The 23,467-nt window shown below is 34.8% G+C and overlaps 1 protein-coding gene across 1 annotated transcript in view; it reads right to left on the bottom strand.

Annotated features, from left to right (window-relative positions):
* The window catches only part of LOC133323418 (cytotoxic granule associated RNA binding protein TIA1), a gene marked incomplete at its 5' end in the record, with an annotated part of 76,912 nt that overhangs the window by 6,011 nt on the left and 47,434 nt on the right, over positions 1-23,467 (bottom strand). The window contains 2 exons of the mRNA XM_061532346.1: positions 1,563-1,940; positions 2,018-2,207. Coding sequence (XP_061388330.1) covers positions 1,563-1,940; positions 2,018-2,207 — 568 coding nt within the window. The remainder of the gene's footprint in view (positions 1-1,562; positions 1,941-2,017; positions 2,208-23,467) is intronic.

The raw sequence follows: 23,467 nt of genomic DNA, 5'->3' as shown, positions 1-23,467 counted from the left end.
AGGACATTTTTTCCGGGACTGACAAGGACGTGGATTTTTAAATAATCGTTTTTCAAAGGACTCACAAAGTGTGGACATTTCAGAGGACCAACAAATGTGGACATTTCAAAGGACTGATAAGGACGTGGATTTTTAAAGAAACGTTTTTCAAGGACTTACAAAGTGTGGACATTTCAAAGGACCCGCAAAATGTGAGCATTTCAGAGGCCACAAAAGGTTTGACTATGTTAAATAATATTTTCTTAAGAATACATTTTCAAAGGACTCAACATGTGTGGAATTTCTAAATAATATTTTATAAGTTTTATTGCATGTGTGCATTTTTTAAAGAATAATTTTTTAAAAGCTTTAGAAGCAAAGATTTTTAAAAATATTTTTCCAAGGACTCTCGATGTGAAGAATATTATTTAAGACTTATCATTTTAAAAATATTTATGCAATGATAAAATGATCCTGTATTTTTTCCAACATCGTCTTTACAGGATCAACAAAATTAGACTTCTGGCGGATTTTTTTTTTTAAGAAGCAACACGGATTATTTAAATTTAAAAATATTTACGCAAAAAATATTTTCCAAAAAGTATATTTCCAGGACCACCATAAGCCATTTCTGCTGCATATTTCTAAAAACTAGCAGAGCGAAATGTAGGAAAAGGAGACAGAGGTAAAATTAGGTATTAAGAACAAATTAGGTAAAGGATTATCGGCCTGTATTTTAAAAGAATATATTTAAAGATCAATCAGAGCATTAAATCTGGTTTTTAGGGGGTATTATTAAGGGTAATGTGAGATGCAAAAAATTAGAGATTTTAAGAATTTTATTGAGTGTTTTTGTATTAATTTCCCCCACATCCTTTGCCAACCTCGTACAATTACATTCACGCCCATGTAAGTGTTTAAAGTGTGTAACCTCAATTTGTGTTTAAATTGTGTTTACATTAACAGCACTCAACAAATATATATTGACACACATACACACACACATCAGTATATATTCACAAAGATGGCATATAGTGTACATAAATACATATCTGTAATTTACATATATACCCATTCATTTGTATGTATGTATTTGTGTGTGTAAACAATATGAACCTGTCATTTACTGTATATAACCTCCGTTCTCGTCATTGATGTTTTCTCTTCTTCTTCTTTTTTCACAAAAATATAATGTGACATTTTCAGTTAAAGGATTATTTTCAATATTTGTTTTAAAACACTTTTGTTTACATTGTTATAATCAATTATTTGTAAATTTTTAAAATTGTTTTCAATGTCCGACAAAATGGATTCGTTTAAATTGCTAGGGTTTGGTCTAGGCTGTCTTTGATAGAATATAGATATGACAACACAAAATTCTCTATAGCTATTGAATTAATGATTTCGATAGGAAACTTTTAAATTGGAAAATAACATTGATTTTGAGGGCAAAATGACAGGTTCATTTATACGATTTTTTTCGTTTTATATATTCCCTTTTAATTTGTATACAAAATGCATTTTATAAACATTCCCTTTAATTTGTGTAAATAATAAATAAATTACATTATATTCAAACTTACCCCATATAGCCTTGCTGATAGCCACCATACTGCCCGAAATGATAGCCCTGAATACCTTGCAGAAATTGATTTTGTACCGCAGCAGAGGCAGCAGGCGTTACAGCAGCTGTGGCCGATGATGCAGGATACGTGGGTGTTGGTGAATACCAGCAACCGGTGGCTGCCAACTGTTGACCATAAGCAGCTGCAGCGGCAGCAGCTGCACCAACGCCATATGGAAAACCGGCAGCAGCTGGATTTAAGGCCTGACTGGCCAACGATTGGGCATTATTGGGATCACCGCTTTCCTTGCCCCATGAACATTTCACAGGTTGGGCATTGATTTCCGTGTTGTGTACGCCAACAATTGCATGGGTGGCAGCCTCTTTTGTGGAGAATCTGTAAGTAACAAAAATGAATATTTATATTCGGTTTTCCAGGTCTGTATATATGTGTAGAGATTTTTTATGACTTACCTTACAAATGCATAACCCTTATCCTTGAATACACGTATCTCCTGTATTGAACCGTAGGGTGAAAATGTTTTCTGCAATACTTCTTCGCTCAACGAAGTGAGAGAACTGTTGACACCACCAACATATACGGTACAGTTTGAGGGGCTGCTTTGATTGTAAACTTCATCGAATGTCAGGGGTTTTACATTTTCTGAAATGAAGAGAAAGAGAAAAAATAATGTGGTTATAATATAACTTAATCACACCGAATATATAACAAGATATTTGAAATAAAGTTTTCAGAGACTGGCAAAATTAAAGACTTGGCTTTTGCAAAATATAATTATCTAAGGGCCAAAACAGCGAAGATTTGGTAGAAAATAATTCGTAAAGTATCAACAAAGACTGGATTTTTCAAAGTTCCTGCATTTCTTTTAAACGACATTTTTGGACCTCACACAAAGCGTGGATTTTGCAAAGAATAATTTTTTAAAGGACCCACAAGGCGTGGATTTTGTAAAGAATAAATTTTCAAAGGACAAGGTGTGGATTTGTAAAGAGTAATTTTTCAAAGGACAAGGCGTGGATTTTGTAAAACAGAATTTTTCAAAGGACCCACAAGGCGTGGATTTTGTAAAACAGAATTTTTCAAAAGGACCCACATTTTGGATTTTGTAAACCAGAAATTTTCAAAGGACTCACAAGGTGTGGATTTTGTAAAACATAATTTTTCAAAGGACCCACAAGGCGTGGATTTTGTAGAACAGAATTTTTCAAAGGACCCACAAGTCGTGGATTTTGTAGAACAGAATTTTTCAAAGGACCCACAAGGCGTGGATTTTGATAACAGAATTTTTTTTGTAAAACAGAATTTTTCAAAAGGACCCACATTTTGGATTTTGTAAACCAGAAATTTTCAAAGGACTCACAAGGTGTGGATTTTGTAAAACAGAATTTTTCAAAGGACCCACAAGGCGTGGATTTTGTAGAACAGAATTTTTCAAAGGACCCACAAGTCGTGGAATTTGTAGAACAGAATTTTTCAAAGGACCCACAAGGCGTGGATTTTGTAAAACAGAATTTTTCAAAAGGACCCACATTTTGGATTTTGTAAACCAGAAATTTTCAAAGGACCCACAAGGCGTGGATTTTGTCAAACAGAATTTTTCAAAGGACCCACAAGGCGTGGATTTTGTAAAACAAAATTTTTCAAAGGACCCACAAGGCGTGGATTTTGTAAAACAAAATTTTTCAAAGGACCCACAAGGCGTGGATTTTGTAAAACAAAATTTTTCAAAGGACCCACAAGGCGTGGATCCAAAAGGCTTGGATTTTGTAAAACAAAATTTTTCAAAGGACCCACAAGGCGTGAATCCAAAAGGCTTGGATTTTGTAAAACAAAATTTTTCAAAGGATCCACAAGGCGTGGATCCAAAAGGCTTGGATTTTGTAAAACAGAATTTTTCAAAGGACCCACAAGGAGTGGATTTTGTAAAACAAAATCTTCCAAAGGACCCACAAGGCGTGGATCCAAAAGGCTTGGATTTTGTAAAGCATAATTTTTCAAAGGACCCACAAGGCGTGGATCCATAAGGCTTGGATTTTGTAAAACAGAATTTTTCAAAGGACCCACAAGGCGTGGATCCCAAAGGCTTGGATTTTGTAAAACAGAATTTTTCAAAGGACCCACAAGGCGTGGATTCAAAAGGCTTGGATGCTTTTCGATTCTCCCAAAAAGGCGGGGATTATTAAACGATGTTTTTTTAAAGGATATAGGAGGCGTGGGTGTTCAATCAATGATTTTCAAAGACCCAAAAGTGGGGAATATTAAACGATGTTTTTCAAAGGATATGGGAGGCATGGATGTTCAAACAATGATTTTCAAAGACCCAAAAGGCGAGGATTTTAAAACGATGTTTTTCAAAGGACCCAAAAAGCGTGTATGATTAAGGAAATGAGAAAGACACATGGTTCCTTTTGAGAATAAGCATAGAATCACTTTCTGAGTCGATTTATTCATGTCCGTCTGTAGATGTTAAATAGTACAGGTGTAAACAAAGTACAGGTCGCATGTATGATCCGATTTGGATGAAATTTGGCACAAGTTACTTGTTTGACCCAAGGACGAGCCCTATTGAAATTAGTCAGAAAATCGGGTCAGATTAAGATATAGCTCCCATATATATTTTCATTCCATTTAAGGTAAATGGGGCAGAAAAGTCCCTATATATCTTTCGATTTGCACGAAATTTGACACAGTGTACTGAAATGAGTCTAAAATAACGTGTGTCCAATTTCGAGAAAATCGGGTCAGATTTAGATATATCTCCCATATATATTTTCCTCCGATTTAAGGTAAATGGGACATCAAAGTCCCTATATATCTTTCGATTTGCGCAAAATTTGGTTTAGAGTACGGAATTAGGTCCCGAATGATGTATGTTAAGTTTCGTGAAAATCGGGTTAAATTCAGATATAGCTTCAATATATATTTTATGTATAACGGGGCACCAAAGTCCCTATATATCGTTCGATTTGCACGAAATTTGGCATGGTACTGAATTAGATCCCATATATATTTTCGTCCGATTTTAGGTAAATAGTGCACCAAAGTCCCTATATATCTTTCGATTTGCATGAAATTTTGCAGAGTGTACTGAATTGAGTCTAGAATGACAGTGAATCATAACAAATAGCGTGTGTACAGTTTGCGTAGAATCTATTTACAAAATTTATAAAAGGTTGCAGAATGGCATGTGTTGGGATTGATGTTAGTCGGTTTACTTATAGATAAAGATCACATATTTAAGTCCGTTCATTTTCGAAAAGGCGACGTCTGTTAGAACACATATGTACAATATATTCAAAGTGGTGAAGGGTATCATATAGTCGGCCCAGTCCGACTTTACTACTTTCCTTACTGGTTAATGGATATTTTATCAAGGACAAAATATTTTAAAAGAAAATTTTCTCATGATCGACCAACAATCTTGGATTTTCTAAGAAAATTTATTTCCACTCAGTGGGCCATTTACGTTGGGCGCCATTTACGTGAAATCGAAAGTAATTATATGTGGGAGATATATTATAATCTGAACCGATTCTAAAAGACAAAAACTGGCGCTAACATTCTAGACTCAGTTAAGTACGTTACACTGCATTTTGTGATAATCGGACAGATATCTGTGCGCCATTTCGATGACATCTGAAACGATTTAACGCAAATTAAAAAACGTGGGGCACCAAGTACGTGATACTAGACATAAATATATGAGGTTGTTATATATATATATATATATCTGCACTGATTTGAACAAACTGTACAGACTTTTAACAGTGATTAGCTACTCGATGGGGGCACATTAGTACATGACCGTAACATTCTACAGTCTACATATATTTTCGTCCACATAACTTAACGCCCTATTATATAAATTGCGTATTCTTACAATTATCGCGAATTTTATCGATTTTTTTAATAATCTCTTTTAAAATGTCTCAGTTGCGGATTTTTGTAGTTATCTACTTTAATTTAATTCAATAAATATTATTAAGTACTGATAATCTTATTATGAGTCTTATCAAATAAATATTATAATTATTTGATACAATAATTAAGTCAATATTGTCAAATGTTTAATATGTCAGGGTACCAAGAAATATTTGGAATATTTTCAAATTAATATTGATTACTTTTTTGTATTAAAAGTATACCTATCCTTTAATATGTGAAAGTAAATAAAATTCAATAAAAAAAGGCATACATATTTATTTCCCCCCCTAAGGCTATAATTAGGTAATAAAATTAAATACAACAAAATTGTTGTTGCTCTTTTTTCATGTTCCCCAAAAAAATCGCTGTGTTCATAATATAAATTCTTGGAAATTGCCTTAATATTTGCAAAAAAGGAGAAAATTAATATAATATATTTCTTAAATAATTTTAGCAACAACACACACATACATGGTTATGTGTTGCAGAGCAAGAGAAGGAGGAGAAGGGTGGGCCGTTGTTTGGTACATTCTAAGGCCCTAATGAACTGTCTTCTTTCATAAGCTTGGTTATTTGGCTATTTATTAGGTTTTTGTTGGTTGGTTGGTTGGTTGTTTGGCTGACTGGTTGCTTGGGTTCGTCCCTATTCTGCAACAGCAACAATGCATGCCATTTATATATAGCTAGTGTAGAATAGTAGAACAATTGTTTTTATTGTATTACCACATGTTTCCACATCAATTTCATTATAAAAATATATAAACTTTTCCCCCATCCCCCTTTTCTTTTGTTTATTACAGGTGAGTGAGTATGAGAGCGTGTGTGTTTTAGAGAGAGGGCCTTGTTTTCGTTTCTATTTGGGGTTGTAGCCACTACTGTTGTTGCACCAGCAACACGACTAGTAGCTTGGCACATTCATTGTGTTCTGTGTTCTGCTAATTACAATTTTCTTTTTTTTTGTATTGTTGCTGCTGCTGTTGTTGTTGTTTGTATGCTGTTGTCCTGTTTGCATTTTGTTTTCCCTCTGTAGAGTATATTGTGTTGTTGTTGTTGTTGCTGTTATTGTTTTGTTAATTCAGGTTAAAATAAAATTTGCAACTTTTAAAAAATAATGTCAGCATTGCGTGTTTATGTCTTTGTTTTTGTATGAGTGTACTGCTGGTCGTTTGCCCTGCTGTTGTTTAATTTATCCGTTTATACCATGTTGAAGTTTTATAAACGTTTCCCCACTTCTTCTTCGAAAGTAGCGGTGGTGATGATGATGGTGGGGTATATTATGTATGTTAAATGCATTGTGAGTAAGTACATACATATATTTATATAGTAGTTATATGTTCGTATATCATACATTTTAGATAATGGGGTGGAATGAGAAAACTTATAATTTGAATCCCGGAAATAAAGAGGCTGAGGGACAACGGAATTTTAATAAAATACAAATAAACCAGTAAGGAAAGATCAAAAGTCGGACGGAGTCGACTATATGATACTCTTCACCTCGTTGGGTACATAAAAGATATGATAAAGTGTAATTTCTTTGGAAAACCATTGAAATGGAATCAGGCGAAAAATATTGTGAACTAATAATAGATATTTGAACCAATAAAAACCATACAAATACCATTCTGAAATCTATGAAAAATTGCATGTCAATCGGGCAAACATAGAGTTTTTGGTGTACCATTTGTATGAAATCGAGAAAAAAATTTATATGGGAGCTATATGTAAATCTGAACCGATTTCAACAAAAATTCACAGACTATTGCGAAATGTTGTTTTAATCGGACACATATTGGGTGTATGGTGCATCATTTAAACAAAATCCGACCACAATAAAATGGGAGCTATAGCTAAATCTGAATCGATTTCAATAAACAGACATCAAAGTAGACGCTGTGAATAATTTGTCTAAATCGAACAAATGTTGGGAGTTTGGCGCACCATTTACATATAATAGGACGAAAATATATATATATAAATCTGAACCGATTTTCTGTAATTTCAATAGGGTTCGTCCTTGGACCAAATAAGTGAGGTGTGCCAAATTTCATCCATATTGGATCATAAAGCCGACCTGTACTCTTGTTTGGAATTTAACATCAACAGACGGACGGACCACAGTGTGGGGAAGGGTATAAAAAGTGTAATGGTTGTTTGAAAACAGACAGTGGACGGGAATTTTTCGAACACATTTTTCTTCAGCGATGAAGCACAAATTTGTCGTATTTGGGGTTCTGACAAACCTTAATAATTGAAGAGACCATTACATCCAGAAGAAGCCATTGCTTGGTGAGCCCTTTGGTCGAAGATGTGATTACACCTTACTTCATCGAAAACGACAATGGAACGATTGTAACCGACAATTCGGACCATTATGGTCATATAATAACCGACTTCTGGAATAAGACTTGGAGAAAGACGTCGCCAAATGCCACATTTCCTGGCCGCATAATGTCTCATCGATATCAACTGGCCACCAATGTAATACGATCGGGCACATTAATTTTTTTTATGACTGGGCCTTCGAAAATAATACCTTCAATTCCTGAGCATTTCGAAACGAATATTCAAGATATCGCTTCGAAGTCATTTAAATAATGTATTGTTTCGATAATACCATATAAATCAGAGAGACATATGGTCTTTGGTACACTACTTACGCGGAATTTACAACTGATTCCCATAAATTTCCCTGAGCCGACAATTGCTTGATCTGGTTTATTTGTGTATTTTATTTACAGTTGTAGCATGAGTCACAATATTGAACGTCATTTGGCCGTGGAGTACAATGACCTGCCAATTATTTTAATAATTGGAAAAACTTATATTTTGAGTCATTACCAATTTTTTTCATATTATTATAAGACCTATTAAATAATTTTCAAAATATAAATCAGAAACACCCCAATATTCAGCAAAACTTACAACAAATTTCCACACAATTATATACTGCATACCTATACGACATGTAACTATGGATGAATATTTTTTGTTAAACGTTGGCAACTAGCTAGCAAGGTAGCCTTCTAGCTAACCCTACCATTCGATATTCGCAAAAACGAAGAACAACATATGCATGGTGCACATTACACGTTCAGATTACATGTTAAATATGGCCTGCTTTTCGGACTCAAAAAAAAAACCTTGTTGTTATTGTTTATCAACATTAAAATATCTGGATAAACTCTTGAATAATTAAATAGTAGCAATTTTAATTTATTTTTACCTATATATACATACATCGTTTTCGTTCGCTCCATGTACCGTCGCCCCAAAACTGAGTTTTTCGAAAAAAAACCCACTACTACGTGCCCAAAGAGATGTTATTGTTGTTGTTGCTGTTTCATGTTCATTGTTAAAAACAATATCGTGAGTGAGAAAAATAAAAATAAAATAATAATAATAATTTCACCGCAATTGTTAAAGGTAAATAATAAAATAAAGACGAAACGAAAACAAAAGCAATAATAAAAGGAACGCTACGCAATTATTAACCAAAAATAAAGGGAACACAATATTAAATATACAAACAATTAACGATGACATGTTTGTTTAGTGGGTATACAATTACTATATATATACATACATATATGATATCCATACATGTATATTTCTACGTAAAAGTATAGCCAGGTTTTTGGTTGTCAAATAATAGTTGAAGGCCTCTTTGTTATTGATGTTACACATATGGTCCATTTTACGGCGAAGTTCAAGAGATTTCAATTATAAAAAAGAACCAAAATATTTATTTAGGATTTGTTCGAGGAGAAACTAAATAATAAAATGTAAAGTGAAACGAGATAAACACATAGTTCCTACTTAATATATCTATAGAATCTCGTAGAGAGTCGGTTTGTACATGTCCGTCGGTACGTCAATCTGTCTGTTAAGAACATGGACAACTTGCTACAGCTCCTGTTCCAAATTACAGACAATCTATTTGGATAACTTGAACGGGACTTTGTAAATTTATTTTTTATGCAACAGGAATCCGTCGTCATATGTCAAATTATAGCCTTCTTTGAGAAAATTCGATGGAGAATGAAAAAGCAGATTTTTACCTGTAGTTATATCTATAATTCATCCGCACAAAATTTGTTTATATCTCATCCTTCCAGACCTCTTAGTACCAATACTGTCATTCACCTCTCAATTGAAATTTGAATCGATTTTTTTCTATGCCAAATTTCATGCAAATCAAAGAATATATAAGAAATTTCCCGTACCATTTACATAAAATCGGAGGAAAGTATATATGGGATCATTCATGACTCAATTCAGTACGCTAAGCCAAATTTCGTGCAAATCGATATATGGGAGCTATATCTAAATCTGAACCGAATTTCAAGAAATTTAACACACATCGTTCTAGACTTAATTTAATACGTTATGCCAAATTGCGTGCAAATCGAAGGATATATAGGGACATTGGTACACCATTTACATAAAATCGAACGAACATATATATGGGTGCTATATCTAAATCTGAACTTATTTTCACGAACTTTAACGCACATCGTTCTATACGTACTTCAGTACGCTATGCCAAATTTCGTGCAAATGGAAGAATATATATGGACTTTTGTGCATCATTTACATAAAATCGGATTAAAATATATATGGGTGCTATATCTAAATCTGGACCGATTTTTCAAGAAATTTAACACACATCGTTCTAGACTTAATTCAGTACGTTATGCCAAATTTCGTGAAAATCGATGGATATACAGGGACTTTGATGCAATATTTACCTAAAATCGGACGAAAAAATATATGGGAGCTATATCTAAAACTGGACAGATTTTTTCCAATTATAGCCTCTATTGATAATTTTTCATATGCAGATCTGATAGCCAAAGTGAATCGAAAATACACATTTACAGCTGTTAAAAAACGTAAAAGTCGAAATAATACTGATTATTTGCGGGTACTGTTATATTAGGGCTATACCAAAACGTGGACCGATATGCCCCATTTGCAATGCCAACCATCGTAGGAGTAATAGCAATGCCAGTGCAAAATTTCTCTATTTCAAATATTGCGATCTATATCGTAATTTCAACAGACTGACAGACAGGCATGCATAAATTGACATAGAATTTTATTCTAATCAAGAATATATATACTTTATGGGATCTCGGTGAACATTTTTGGAGATTTTTTTTAATAGAAACTGCCACATAGATCCCGTATTCGGATTAGGTTTTGACAAAAAGATTGGATGAAGTATTTTCGAAACATTGTTGGGAAGTAACCAAAAGGGGTGTAGCGATGGGAAGCTACCAAAAAAATAAGCCGATAGATCCCGTTTTCAGACTATGGGATCTCGGTGAACATATTTGGAGATTTTTTTTTTAATAGAAACTGGCCCATAGATCCCATATTCGGATTAGGTTTTGATAAAATATTATGATATGCAAAGATTGTAGAAGTATTTTCCAAACATTGTGGGGAAGTAACCAAAAGGGGTGTAGCGATGGGAAGCTACCAAAAGAATAAGCCGATGGATCCCGTTTTCAGACTATGGGATCTCGGTGAATATTTTTGGAGATTTTTTTTTAATAGAAACTGCCCCATAGATCCCATATTCGGATTAGGTTTTGATAAAATATTATGATATGCAAAGATTGGATGAAGTATTTTCCAAACATTGTGGGGAAGTAACTAAAAGGGGTGTAGCGATGGGAAGCTACCAAAAGAATAAGCCGATGGATCCCGTTTTCAGACTATATGTTAAGAATATTACGTTGGACATAGTTTGCACCAAATAGGTTAATCCACTCGAGTGTCATCTTATGTGTTGATTATACTTTTTGTCGATTTGTTTTGTTTCACCTGACTGTAAGCACTACAACAAATGTTCGTACTTCAGAAATATATACAGTAGCCCTCGTACTCTCTACACAGGCCCACAAAAAGCCAAAACCCTGGAATACTTTTAGGCATATCTTCAGTCTTATGCAGCCTCTTAGTATCCCCTCAATCCCCAGAGATATTTTCTTCCATTACAAAATAATTATATAGTTCCAAGAAAAATATACGATTATGAGTAATTATAAAAAAAATTCAATTAAACATGTTAATACAGTAATTCAAATGAGATTTCAATAGGATTCTATTGAGAGTTTCCTGGAACACACAGAGATGTCTACATATATGTCAAACACACACACGCTTTGACATATATGTCATGACACACACACACACGTGTAAGTAAACGATGATAAGCAATAGGCACGCATATTGGCACAGCGAATACCTTTCAAACAAGCTGAGGAATGCAAAGGCACTCACACACATCCAATGAAGAAAAACCAAAACAAGAAGAAATCATTTCATGTAAATGACGTTGTCGTCATAGTACGTATATGTCAATCGTCATTTATGTATGTGTATTTAACCGTGCATACACACATACAAACAAGGTATGGTACAATTCTGTATCCTATCCATACCTTATAAGCAATTGATGTTATACTAACACAGGTAAACATGAATCTATGTAAATATTGTTATATCTTATGGTAACAAAACACGCGCTAAATGCCAAAGAGTAGCAGCATAGCAAGCAAAGTAGTCGATAGAGATGTACAATGTTGCTTGTACACATGTGATCTGTTGGTTGGTTTATTTATTTATTTTTTGGAAGGAAAACCAGTAGAGCACTCAGACACACACACTCCTAAGGACATCACTTACAGGAAAACCATTGAGCTAAACAATCAGTTGTTATGCTGCTGTTTTCCTTTTTGTTTTTTCCGCTATTGAGAAGAAAAGGCCATAATCAACACACGCAGACACACACAGACATTCAAAAATTCTACCATTGTTGGTACTGCTGTAAATCTCTTTACCGCAATATGGCAACATATGCATCACACAAATACAAATTATATATTTTTTTACACATCCATACTGGCATGCATACATATATGCGGAATAAATTCGCGTATCTAAAACTCAGCTGAGTGGCAATGATAGACGAAACGAATCGTGACGGGTTTGGTGTTTTTGTTGCTGCTGTTGTTGTCGTTGGTAAATATCTGCAGAAAACACTATGACGCCCTAATTTACACATTATTTTGTATTCAATTCCATACCCTGTCTCAGGGGGGGTTATATAGTACAAAGGTTTTCAAAGTGGCTTTTGTGCACTATGTGTCTTGTTTAGTATTCGTTTACTAATACAGACACATATATGTACTAGATGGCAGGCATATGTGTTGGAATTTTTTTTAGGTGATATGGTTTTGTAAACAAAATTTACAGAATCTGGTCAATGTTTTGGGAGGCTATTAATTGGGAAGCGAGGATTACAGCTTACATTCGAATCAATGATGAAGCACCAGTTTATAACTTTTCGAAAATTTTATAACTGACACTCGCTCGATGACGAAAATCGGTTATCGCGATTCTTCCTATGCGTATGATCCTGAACATAAATAAAGTGAGTGTGTAATAGAAAACGAGCCGAAGCCGACAAAAGATATTCATGAAAGACACTATTAGTGGCAATGATTGCCTGCCTTTTCACCAAACTGACGACTGTGGCGAGTTATACACCTAAACTTGATTGCCTGAAGTATTCGAGAAACGCACACGAAAAAATTAATAATATTCCATTGATTCCAACGATTCCAGCTCTTATACAGTCATACTGATGTGGAATGATCGGTCATATGCCATTTGACCCTTTAATTTTTTTACGTGATGAAACAGGTATAATTCCTACAAGTAAAAATGTCGTTAATTTCGGCCGGGCCGAACTTTTCTTGGGACATTCATATGGGTACTATGTTATTATGAATATAAAAATGTATATATACACCAGAAAAATGTGTATATACGCCAGCCTTCCAGAACTCTTTATACCCCATCGATTGGAAAATGCGGCTAATATCTTAAAAATATAAGAAATGGTATCATTCTATGGAAGCTATACTAAACCGTAAACGGACATTGGAAATTTTTGGTATGAAGATTTGACAACCCACAAGAATTTGAAAGATCTCCCCAGAATACCGACTAATGGGTGTACCATTATATGGTAGCTACCCGAAAAATTGAGACAAAAGTATCTCTGTTGGTAGGGAGATTTTTTACTCTAGGTGAGTCAAAAATATAAAATTACAGCTGGTAGCTACTCCCCAAAGTACGAAAAATTGTGAAGCAATATTGATCATGTTTAAAGTATCTCTGCAAATTCTGGTAATGGGTTACCATTATATGTGGGCTCTCCGGAAACATGCACCAATGTTAATCATTTTTGTGAGGGACAGATTCTACCCAATGATAATCGAGAGTATTAAATTTTCTCCAAATGTGTTGGAACACGTTCTTAAGCATCCCAAAACTCCGATACCCCAATAGTTGGACCAATATTGATAATTTTTAGTAAGGAGATTTACTACCATACCACAACCCAGATAACAAATTACAGTCGAAATCGGTTATAAAGACGGCCAAGGGACAAGCATAATTAATCGCTATAAGCGATATGTCGTTATAAACGATATCAAATAAAGGACAGACGTTTTCTCGGGACTTTTTGATAAAGTCATTTTAACCGATATGTCGCCATAAACGATGTAGTTATAAACGATTTCAACTGTACCATCAATTTAGTAGAAACATTTGCCCAGAATCTTCAAAACTCCGAATATTGCAACTATCCCGTAACATAAGCCAGTATTTATAATTATACCCTTCACCACACTGTGGTACAAGGTATTATGTCTTTGTGCATATGTTTGTAACAGGCAAAAATAATCGAGATAGACTCATGGTTCCTTTTGAGAATATGCATAGAATCACTTTCTGAGTCGATTTACGCATGTCCGTCTGTCCGTCCGTCCGTCTGTCCATGTTAAATTGTAAACAAAGTACAGGTCGCATTTATGATCCGAATTGGATGAAATTTGGCACAGGTCACTTAATTGGCCCAAGGACGAACCCTATTGAAATTGGAGAAAATCGGTCCACGTTTAGGCATAGCTCCCATATAAGGGTACCCCCCAATTTTCGGTATTTTGGGGGTTTTGATCGCATTTTTCGACCGAATTCGCTGAAATTTGGTACTTTGAGTTCTTATAGGGTAGCAAATCTCTCTACCAAAAATGATAAATAAAGGTCAATTTTTTCGGAGAGCTCCCCATATAAGGGTACCCCCAATTTTCGGTATTTTCGGGTTCTTGGGCTCGTTTTATAACTGAATTCTCTGAAATTTTGTACATTGGGTTCTTATTGGGTATTAAATTGCTCCACTAAAAATTATAAATATAGGTCCAGTTTTTCTGGTAGTCCCCATATAACGGTAACCCCAAATTTTTGGTATTTTGGGGGTTCTGATCGTATTTTTCGACCGAATTGACTGTAATTTAGTACGTCGAGTTCTTATTAGGTAGCAAATCTCTCCACTATAAATTATAAATATTGGTCATTTTCGGTATTTTGAGGTTCTTGATCCAAATTCTTTTTATACCCTTCACCACACTGTGGTACAGGGTATTATGTCTTTGTGCATATGTTTGTAACAGGCAAAAGGAAACGAGATAGACACATGGTTCCTTTTGAGAATATGCATAGAATCACTTTTTGAGAAATTTGGCACAGCGTAACAAATTAGGTCTAAAATGATGTGTGTTTAGTTTCCTGAAAATCGGTTCAGATTTATATATAGCTCCCATATATATTTTCGTCCGATTTAATGTAAATGGTGCAGTCAAAAATCCCAAAAAATAATGAATAATTGTGGGTACTATTATATGGGGGCTATACCAAAACGCGGAGCATTTTCTATACTAAACACCCAAGATGTAATAGCAATGTATGTGCAACATTTCGAAGCTCTATAGTGTTTTCAACAAACAGAGGGATATGTATAAATTGACAAAGAACTTCATTCTGATCAAGAATATCCGGTAAATATATCGAGGTGTGACCAAAAATTTTAAATCCCTATTTTAAATACTAATTTCAAAAGATTAAAAATCCGAAACGTATTCTCACCTTCTGGTGTAGGGCATTAAAAAAACCAATTCAAATCCCAGAGGCTGTAGCTCTATTGATAGTTTTAGTTTATCTTTTTCCTTGTACGAATGTGTGTTTGCGTGTGTGTGACAATGTATTTAGCACAGTGTTCTAATTTGTTTGTTCGTGCGGATAGCAACACACCAGCACCTCTAACCAATTGTTGCCCCCTCACAACCGTTATCATGACCAATGACACTAACATCACAGATTGTGCCACCATCAAAAACAACAACAACAGCAACAACGACAACAATAACAACAACATCACCATCATCGACGCCGCCATTTATAATTATAATCTGGCAAAAACGAAGTCCTTTGTGTATATACATATATATACACCAGCAAAACACTACGTAAATATGCACACCATATATGAGTGTATATGACTAGTTGTGTGTGTGTGTGTGTGTGTGCATGTGTGAATTTGTTCACAAATGCATGTAATTAAATTTAAAACAGAACACACAAAAAAACTATATATATTGTAATCACAATAATGACAAGTAATGTCCCCCTTTTTGTTGGTTGGCAATATGAACGATTTTGGTTTAAGACTGATGGCGATGATTGGGGGCAGGGAGTTAGGTAGGTAGGGGCTTAAGGCTCCACAAATATGATGGAGTTTTTTTTTTGGTCTCGTCTACTATACTTGAGGCAAAAAAACGTGGAGACCCAATATTTCATACCACAGAATATAACACCAATAACAACAACGACATATCTACACAATTTTTAGTAGAGCTTTTCACTGTGGCTGCCTGCCTGACTCTATGACTGACGCTTGGAGAGATTTTTTCCCACAAAACTATGAGTAGCATGAGTTCGTTTAGTTGCGCGCTGTATTACAAGCGTTAACGTTGTACTCTCATGACGACTGCCTTTGCCGTATGGGTACGTGCTTCGCTTACAGCAACACTTTGCAAATGTTGAACGCCAACGGGATATTTGCCTGAATGTTTAACGTTCGTTTCTCGTTTGCTGATTGTCTTTCGGCTTACAGGCTGTATAGATTTATTGGATGGTTGCTTTACACGACACAACACACCGGTTGAACGCCTTCCTTTTTGTGTTACGTTTCTGTCAGCCCACAGAACTCAGTCGCCGGCAAATCACCACCCATCCTCCCTTCATTCTTCATTTTGCAGATCATACCATTAAAAAAACCGTGAGAGGGCCTACGGTTAGGAAAAGTGTAGTTAAATTGGTTTCATGTTTGGTGCAAATGAAACGGATGTAGTGTGGTATGACATAATATGGCAGATATGCAAATTTGCCATTCTATCTGTGTGTTCGAGAGTGAAGTTGAGTCGAACTGAGTCTGTTGGTATGGGCAACTTTTCTGTGCTGTGTAGTCGTGCATGAAAGACGTTGAGGGTACAATGAACGAACGAACGTACGACACAAACGAACTAAATGTATTTTAAAGTTTTGCATGGACATTATACAAATTACAGGGTGCTTTGATTGGTTGAAGGCCCACAAGATATTCATAGTTTTGCAAACTTTTTTTTGTGGAAAAATATTTTTTGATGTTGTCGTTTTACCTACTTGCCTAGCACTACCGGTATCCTGAAAGTCAGTTAGCAACGAAATTCAGTAATTTCAAGAGTACACGTTTTAAAAAGTCATTACCATACTTCCGCCTGCAATACATGACTTTAAACTATGAAAATATTTTTGATGATAGTTAAGAGTTTGTTATGAAGTTATAAAAAACGACGAGCAGCAGCACACACAAATACGCATAAGAGTTTGGAAGTTGGAATAAAATATACACTAAGGAAAGGTATAAAGTCGACAGACATGACTATATGACAACCTATACCACTTTGGGTATATACAAGATGTCATCCTAGGATGATTATAATGACCTCCAATAATATTTAAACCCATATAAATCGAGTTGACATGACGGATCTTTGCAAAATTTTGTCCAAATCGCACAAACCTTGGGTTTTTGTTCGCAATTAGCATGAAATCTGACGAAACCATTTTCAGATTTCAACAAGGCTTAAAATACGTCATTCTAGTCTGTTCTTGGTTACTTAGTATTTCCATGACCTGACAAAAATACTTTGGGTATATAGTGTACAATTTATATGAAATCGGACAAAAATATATTGGAGCTATACATAAATCTCATTTAATCTCACCTTTTTCCCATGAACCAAATATATCAATAATATGAATATTTTACCGAAGACAATTCAGGATTCTTGAGTGATGTAAAATGTCTTTGCAGAAATTGCAAGGTATTTTCATACTCCCAAAATATATTTTCCAACCGAAATGGCTGACATTTGGCATTCGACTTACTAAGAATAGTTGCTGCAGAAAATTACAATAGATCCAGCTTACAAGTATTTTATAAACACCAGATAACGGTCCTGCCCATATTAAGAATGTTGATAGCTCTAGCCATGTTATTCCAATCGATATGCCTACAAATAGGCATTTCATGTTTTCAGGGCACAATATACCTCATGGTAATAAAATAATACAGGTCAATTTGTTGGGATAATCCGCATATCAAGCCACCACCCCATATTAAGTATTTTTTGTAATACAAGGAACTTTTATTTTCAATGGAGAAATTACCTCTAGGCAGAAATTATTATATACAGATGAATAGGTTACATATAGTGATCCCGGGCCTTATCAGGTTGCTGATAACTCTAGTCTCATTTTTCCAAAGGCTATGGCTAAGAGACCACTTTACAGAATTTGTTTTTAATCCACCCAAACTTTCTGTCCCATTTTCCGTATGATAAATGCCCTAGCCGAATTAGGAAACCTAAAATTTTGAAACAATTCTTGTATTGAAATTCATCTATAATTCTCACCATAGAGTATTGACATTTATTAGCAGTGACGTCCACCACTCTACGAGTAACTATGTTATACTCTCGAGACATCTGATGTAAGGAATAATGATGGGATATATGGAATATACCAAAGAGTGAGCCTATACCGACAATTCTACCAAACGATTGTTGTAAACCATAATGAACACGAAATATATAAATTTCAGAAATTTTAATTGGGATTGTTCCTAAAATCTCAAACCCCCAAATAGTGGAGCGAAGTTGAAAACATGTGAATAAAACCAGTGAGCGGAGCAGTATAGTCGGACGGGGCCGACCATATAATACCCTATACAACTTCCACGAAAATCTAACTTTGCGTTATTTGCACCCTCTTGAAACCTGACTAAAGGTCAACATTTATTACTAATGTTCAGTAGACGAGGGCTGTACTTGTCCAGATTCTCTTTACCGTGGGTTATGTTGTGATATTGGGCTTTCAATTGTGGCCTATAGATCGACTAAAAAAAGACAAAATGTTAATTTTTCGGTCCACTTCATCCCAAAATTACTATCTGATCTTCACCGAAAGTTATAGGCGTTGTCCTTGACCATAACTGGAATCTCATGGAAATTTTCAAAGCGATCAGCGCTATATTTCCGCACTCTAGTGTGGTTTTGGGTTACTAAATAATGTCTGAATACGTAAGCACCTGTACATATTTAAGTGTAGCTCCCACATCTGAGTACATACGACCATATAATTGGTATCAATTTAAAGGTCAACCACTCCTCTTGAACATACTATCAACTTTTTGGGTCTAGGTCCTTCAGGGTCAAATAGAATATAATTTTTGTCATTTTTCACACAAAAGTCAGGGTCCATTTGACCCGTTAAATATTGACCGATCTTTATCAAAACAGGCATGCTTATTCTTTGGCCCTATCCCCTTCTCCATGCAAAAATTCACGGTGTTTGAGCCATAATTGCGGCCTCTGGAGCGACCAGAAAATCAGACAAAAATAAAGTTTTTGGTCCATTTCCCTAAATATTAACCGATCTTTTCCAAAAACAAGAGGGGTCTTCATTGGGCAGAACCCATTCTACATGCAAAATTTCGTGAAGATTGGTCCATAACTGTGGCCTGTATCGTGTTTACAAATTATAATGGACAGACGGACGGACGGACACACATGTCTAGATCGACTCAGCTAGTCGAGGTATGACGATCGGTATACTTAAAGGTGGGTCTAGGACCAATATTTCGCGGCGTTACAAACTTTTGGGGCTGCACAAAGCTATAATACCCTGACAACCTAGTTGTGTAGGGTATAATTAGACGAAAAGTTATATGAGGGATTCTACCTTAAGGGCGAGCAATATTGAATACATCGTGTATGAGGGGGCTAAGCTTAATTAAGGTCCGATATAACTCAATTTCGAACCTAACATTTTCCTTTTGTTTTACAATACCTTCCTTGATGCTAAATATAAAAAATAGCGAAGCTCTGTAGGTATCATTAAATATGGGCTAAACCTAAATTTTCATTCTCGAACCTGACGTTATAGTTTTTTTTATCTCGATGTCTTCCGAAGATGACAGATGGCCGAAACAGCCGATTTATTTCGTCTTAGAATTCCATACTTTGTAGGGTATAAAGTGACAATTTCGGTTAAAGAATATTCCCCATACTATGGTGGAATATGGCTATATGGGGACAACCCCAAAACGAGGAACAAATCTGTTAAATATTCAAATATTTTCGAACTTGACCTGCCTGCAGATAAAAGACAACTCTTTGCAAAACGTTTAGAGGCTAATGCGATTGGTGACTTTATAGGATCGAAAATGATTATTAGGTTGTATCGATTCCATTAAATACCATACCCAATATTTTCAGAATGGTGAAAATCATACCCAAAGCTAGTCATAGACATGATAGGTTGTGCAGAACGTTTACTGGAAATTGGAAGTTATATGTATGTTACACCCAGCTACTCATGGACGAATAAATCGAACATAATCTAACTGAAGGTAAAACACACTTTTAGATAATATTGGTTGGGGAAAAGAAATCCATTATTTTTCCGTCACATGGCTGTTTTGATAGATTTCTCGTAAAGTATCGATCAAACAATTTCACATTTATGCTCGGTGGAAGGGTGACATTTCGCAGTAAAAAAATATTTAGCTGTTTTTTTTTTGCATTCAGTTGTGAGTTACAGGTTGTTAAAAAAAGAAGTGACCAAAGAGAAAACTCGTCTTTCTCTGACAAAAGCGAAAAAGCAAGCCAAGTGGCTAAAATTGTGAATAGTGTTTATGGTTCCGTTACTATAACTGCCAATTATGTGCAATTCTGGTTTCGTAGATTCCGTTCGGGAATTTTTGATGTTAAAGATGCACCTCGAACAGGTAGATCGGTCGTAGAACGTCGATAAAATCGGATAAATGATCGAAGTTGACCGGCATGTTGACAGTAGTAACATCAATCAGGAGCTAAAAATTGACCATAAAACTAAAACAGTTTACAATTGACCAGATGCGGCCAAACTTCGGGAGCTTGGTTTGAAAGTTTTAATGTATCCGCCAAACAGTCCGGAATTGGCACCAAGCGATTATCATATTTTTCTTGCATTGCAAAATGTCTTAAATGATAAAACTTTTGTATCTAGAGAGAGAAGAACTTCTATGAGAGAGGCATTATGAAGTTATCTTTAAAATGGCAACAAATCATACAACAAAACGTTGCATAGTTGGACCAAATCGAACATTCCGAAGCATGTTAAATAAAGTCCTATAGGTCATATAATAATAATGGACTTTCCCCCAACCAAATATATTCTACACTTAGTAAAACACTTAAAAATATTGTCCCTCCCGTTTCGTCAAAAGTACGACTATTATCCTGAAACAGTCTGTCGTGTGTTTAACTTCATGTTCATGTTTAACTTCATAATGGTGTAGTTGTTTGGTGTGTTGCATTTAAATTAAAACGTATTTCATGTCTTTGCTATCTACAATAATTAAAATATTACAAGCGGTAAAAATGGTGCAAATACCATGATAGTTACTAGCGCGACATATACAGTGGTCGGCACTGTACCACGCTCTGCATTTGGACTCTTCCTCACCGATTAATGTAAAAAAGGGGAAGGTAGTAAGTTATTGACTACTATGTTTACTTAACGGATTCCTACCCGACAACAATGCAGACATTCAAGAATCTGACCAGAAAAGAAAGCCAATGGCGTATCGTTCGTTTGTTGCACTGTTCGTCTACCACGTTGTTCATTCGTTGCTAGCTTTGTTTTTCGTTCGCATGATATTATATCACATAAATCGTTATGATTAATATGCATAAATATGAATATTTAAACAAAACTGTTTCTGAAATATGCCGTGGCCATATTATAGGGACTATCATACAGCGTACAAACAATACACAGACAGTGCTTGATAAAAGTACTTGTGCGCACCCTTTCGAGTGGCATTCATTCATTATTTTCGATTTTGTTGTGTGTGTGTTTTTTTTTTTTTTGCATAATATGCAAAAGGTTGCATTTAAATATTTTATTTCGATTTTTTTAAGGAAAATTAAAATGGAAAATTAAATGTCGGGAAACAAAAAATCTGAAAATAATAACCTCAATGGCGACAGACAAATTATGTATGTGCAACAGTAGTATTAAATTTCTTTTAAGGGAACCCCACCCATTCTCGATTTTAATTTTTCAAGATTTTCAATGGGCTGGTAAATCAATACCAATGCTTGTTAAGGTTTGTTACTTTGCACATATATATTTGAAGATTTAAAAGAGAAGAAAATAATTTACAAAAAATTTGTTATTGCTTTGATGTTGTTTTTTGTAATTAAAGAAAAGTCCTTATTTTTGATGGCGGGCATGATAACTCCTCACTGGAGCATCGGAATCCGAAAATTCAAACGGTGTTAGAAAGAGTACATGGCTGGCTCTCGTATGAACTAGGATTATTGACTTCGCTCTAAAATTAACAAAATGGCGGACCTTTGAAACAATATTTTTGGGAAAATCTCTGATTTTTGACCTAAAACCAAGTTAAAAAATAAGGAAGATCTTCACCGATTGACTTTATCCTCGTTCATACGATAGCTATACACTCACAGAGAAACGTGTAAAAATTTGAAATCGATTGGGTAATTAGTTTTTGAGTTATCGTGGCCGCCATTCGCAAAAGAGAACAACGCGTTTAAAGTTTGTCACTTGATGCTGACACAATAAATCGGCCATATCTTCAAGAGTTCTTAAGATTTTCACTTGAAATTTTGTAGAGACATTATTGAATTAGTGTAGAATCGAATTAAATCAAAAAAAAACATGACCCCGAGAATGGGGGTTCCCCTTAAATGAGTAAATAATATGAAGTATTTTTTTTAGAAAGAAAAAAATATCATTTTGGAATTTTCCTTGACAAAAGGACAGCTACATTTTATAGAGGGTCCTTTAAACAAAATTTTCGAATATCCTCCTAAAGAGGATCCATTAAAAAATAATTTTAACAAATTCAGGCTTTTGGGTAATATTTTGAAACATATACCTCTGAAATCCACTGTTATGGAGAGTCCTTTAAAAACATTATTTCAAATATCATTCTATGGGAGAACCTATAAAAAAGTTTTGTTTTTTTTTAAATACACGTTTATAAATAATTCTTAAGAAAATATTTACACTCGAGGATCCCTCAAAAATGCCCGTGATTATAAAGAGTTACAAAAATATATTTATAACAAAAATTATATATCCCATGAAAATATTGTCATCAAATTCCCAATATTATATACACAATTTACTCCTACATTGAAACAAATCATTCAAATGATTTCCTCTGAATTCACTTTAAATCGGATCACTGCATCGAATAACGCTTCTGTGAACTGGCCACGTACAATGACTATTTAACATGGGTTCGTTTTTTTTCTGAATAACAAGCGGAACATTAACCAGAAGTTAAGTGCAATTAAATAAATAATAACTTTCCATTCACAATATAATAATATGGCTGGGACAAATAAATGCAACAAACAACAACAATAGCAACAAAAACACGTACATATGACAACTACTACATGACTATGTGTGCGTGTGTGTCTGCGCATTGT

This window comes from Musca vetustissima, unplaced genomic scaffold (genome assembly GCF_032173495.1).
Source record: "Musca vetustissima isolate MV318-11 ecotype Yass unplaced genomic scaffold, APGP_CSIRO_Mvet_v1 utg17332, whole genome shotgun sequence".
NCBI lineage: Eukaryota > Metazoa > Arthropoda > Insecta > Diptera > Muscidae > Musca > Musca vetustissima.
Note: the sequence above shows the minus strand (reverse complement) of the source record. Positions and strands in the feature narration are given on the sequence as shown.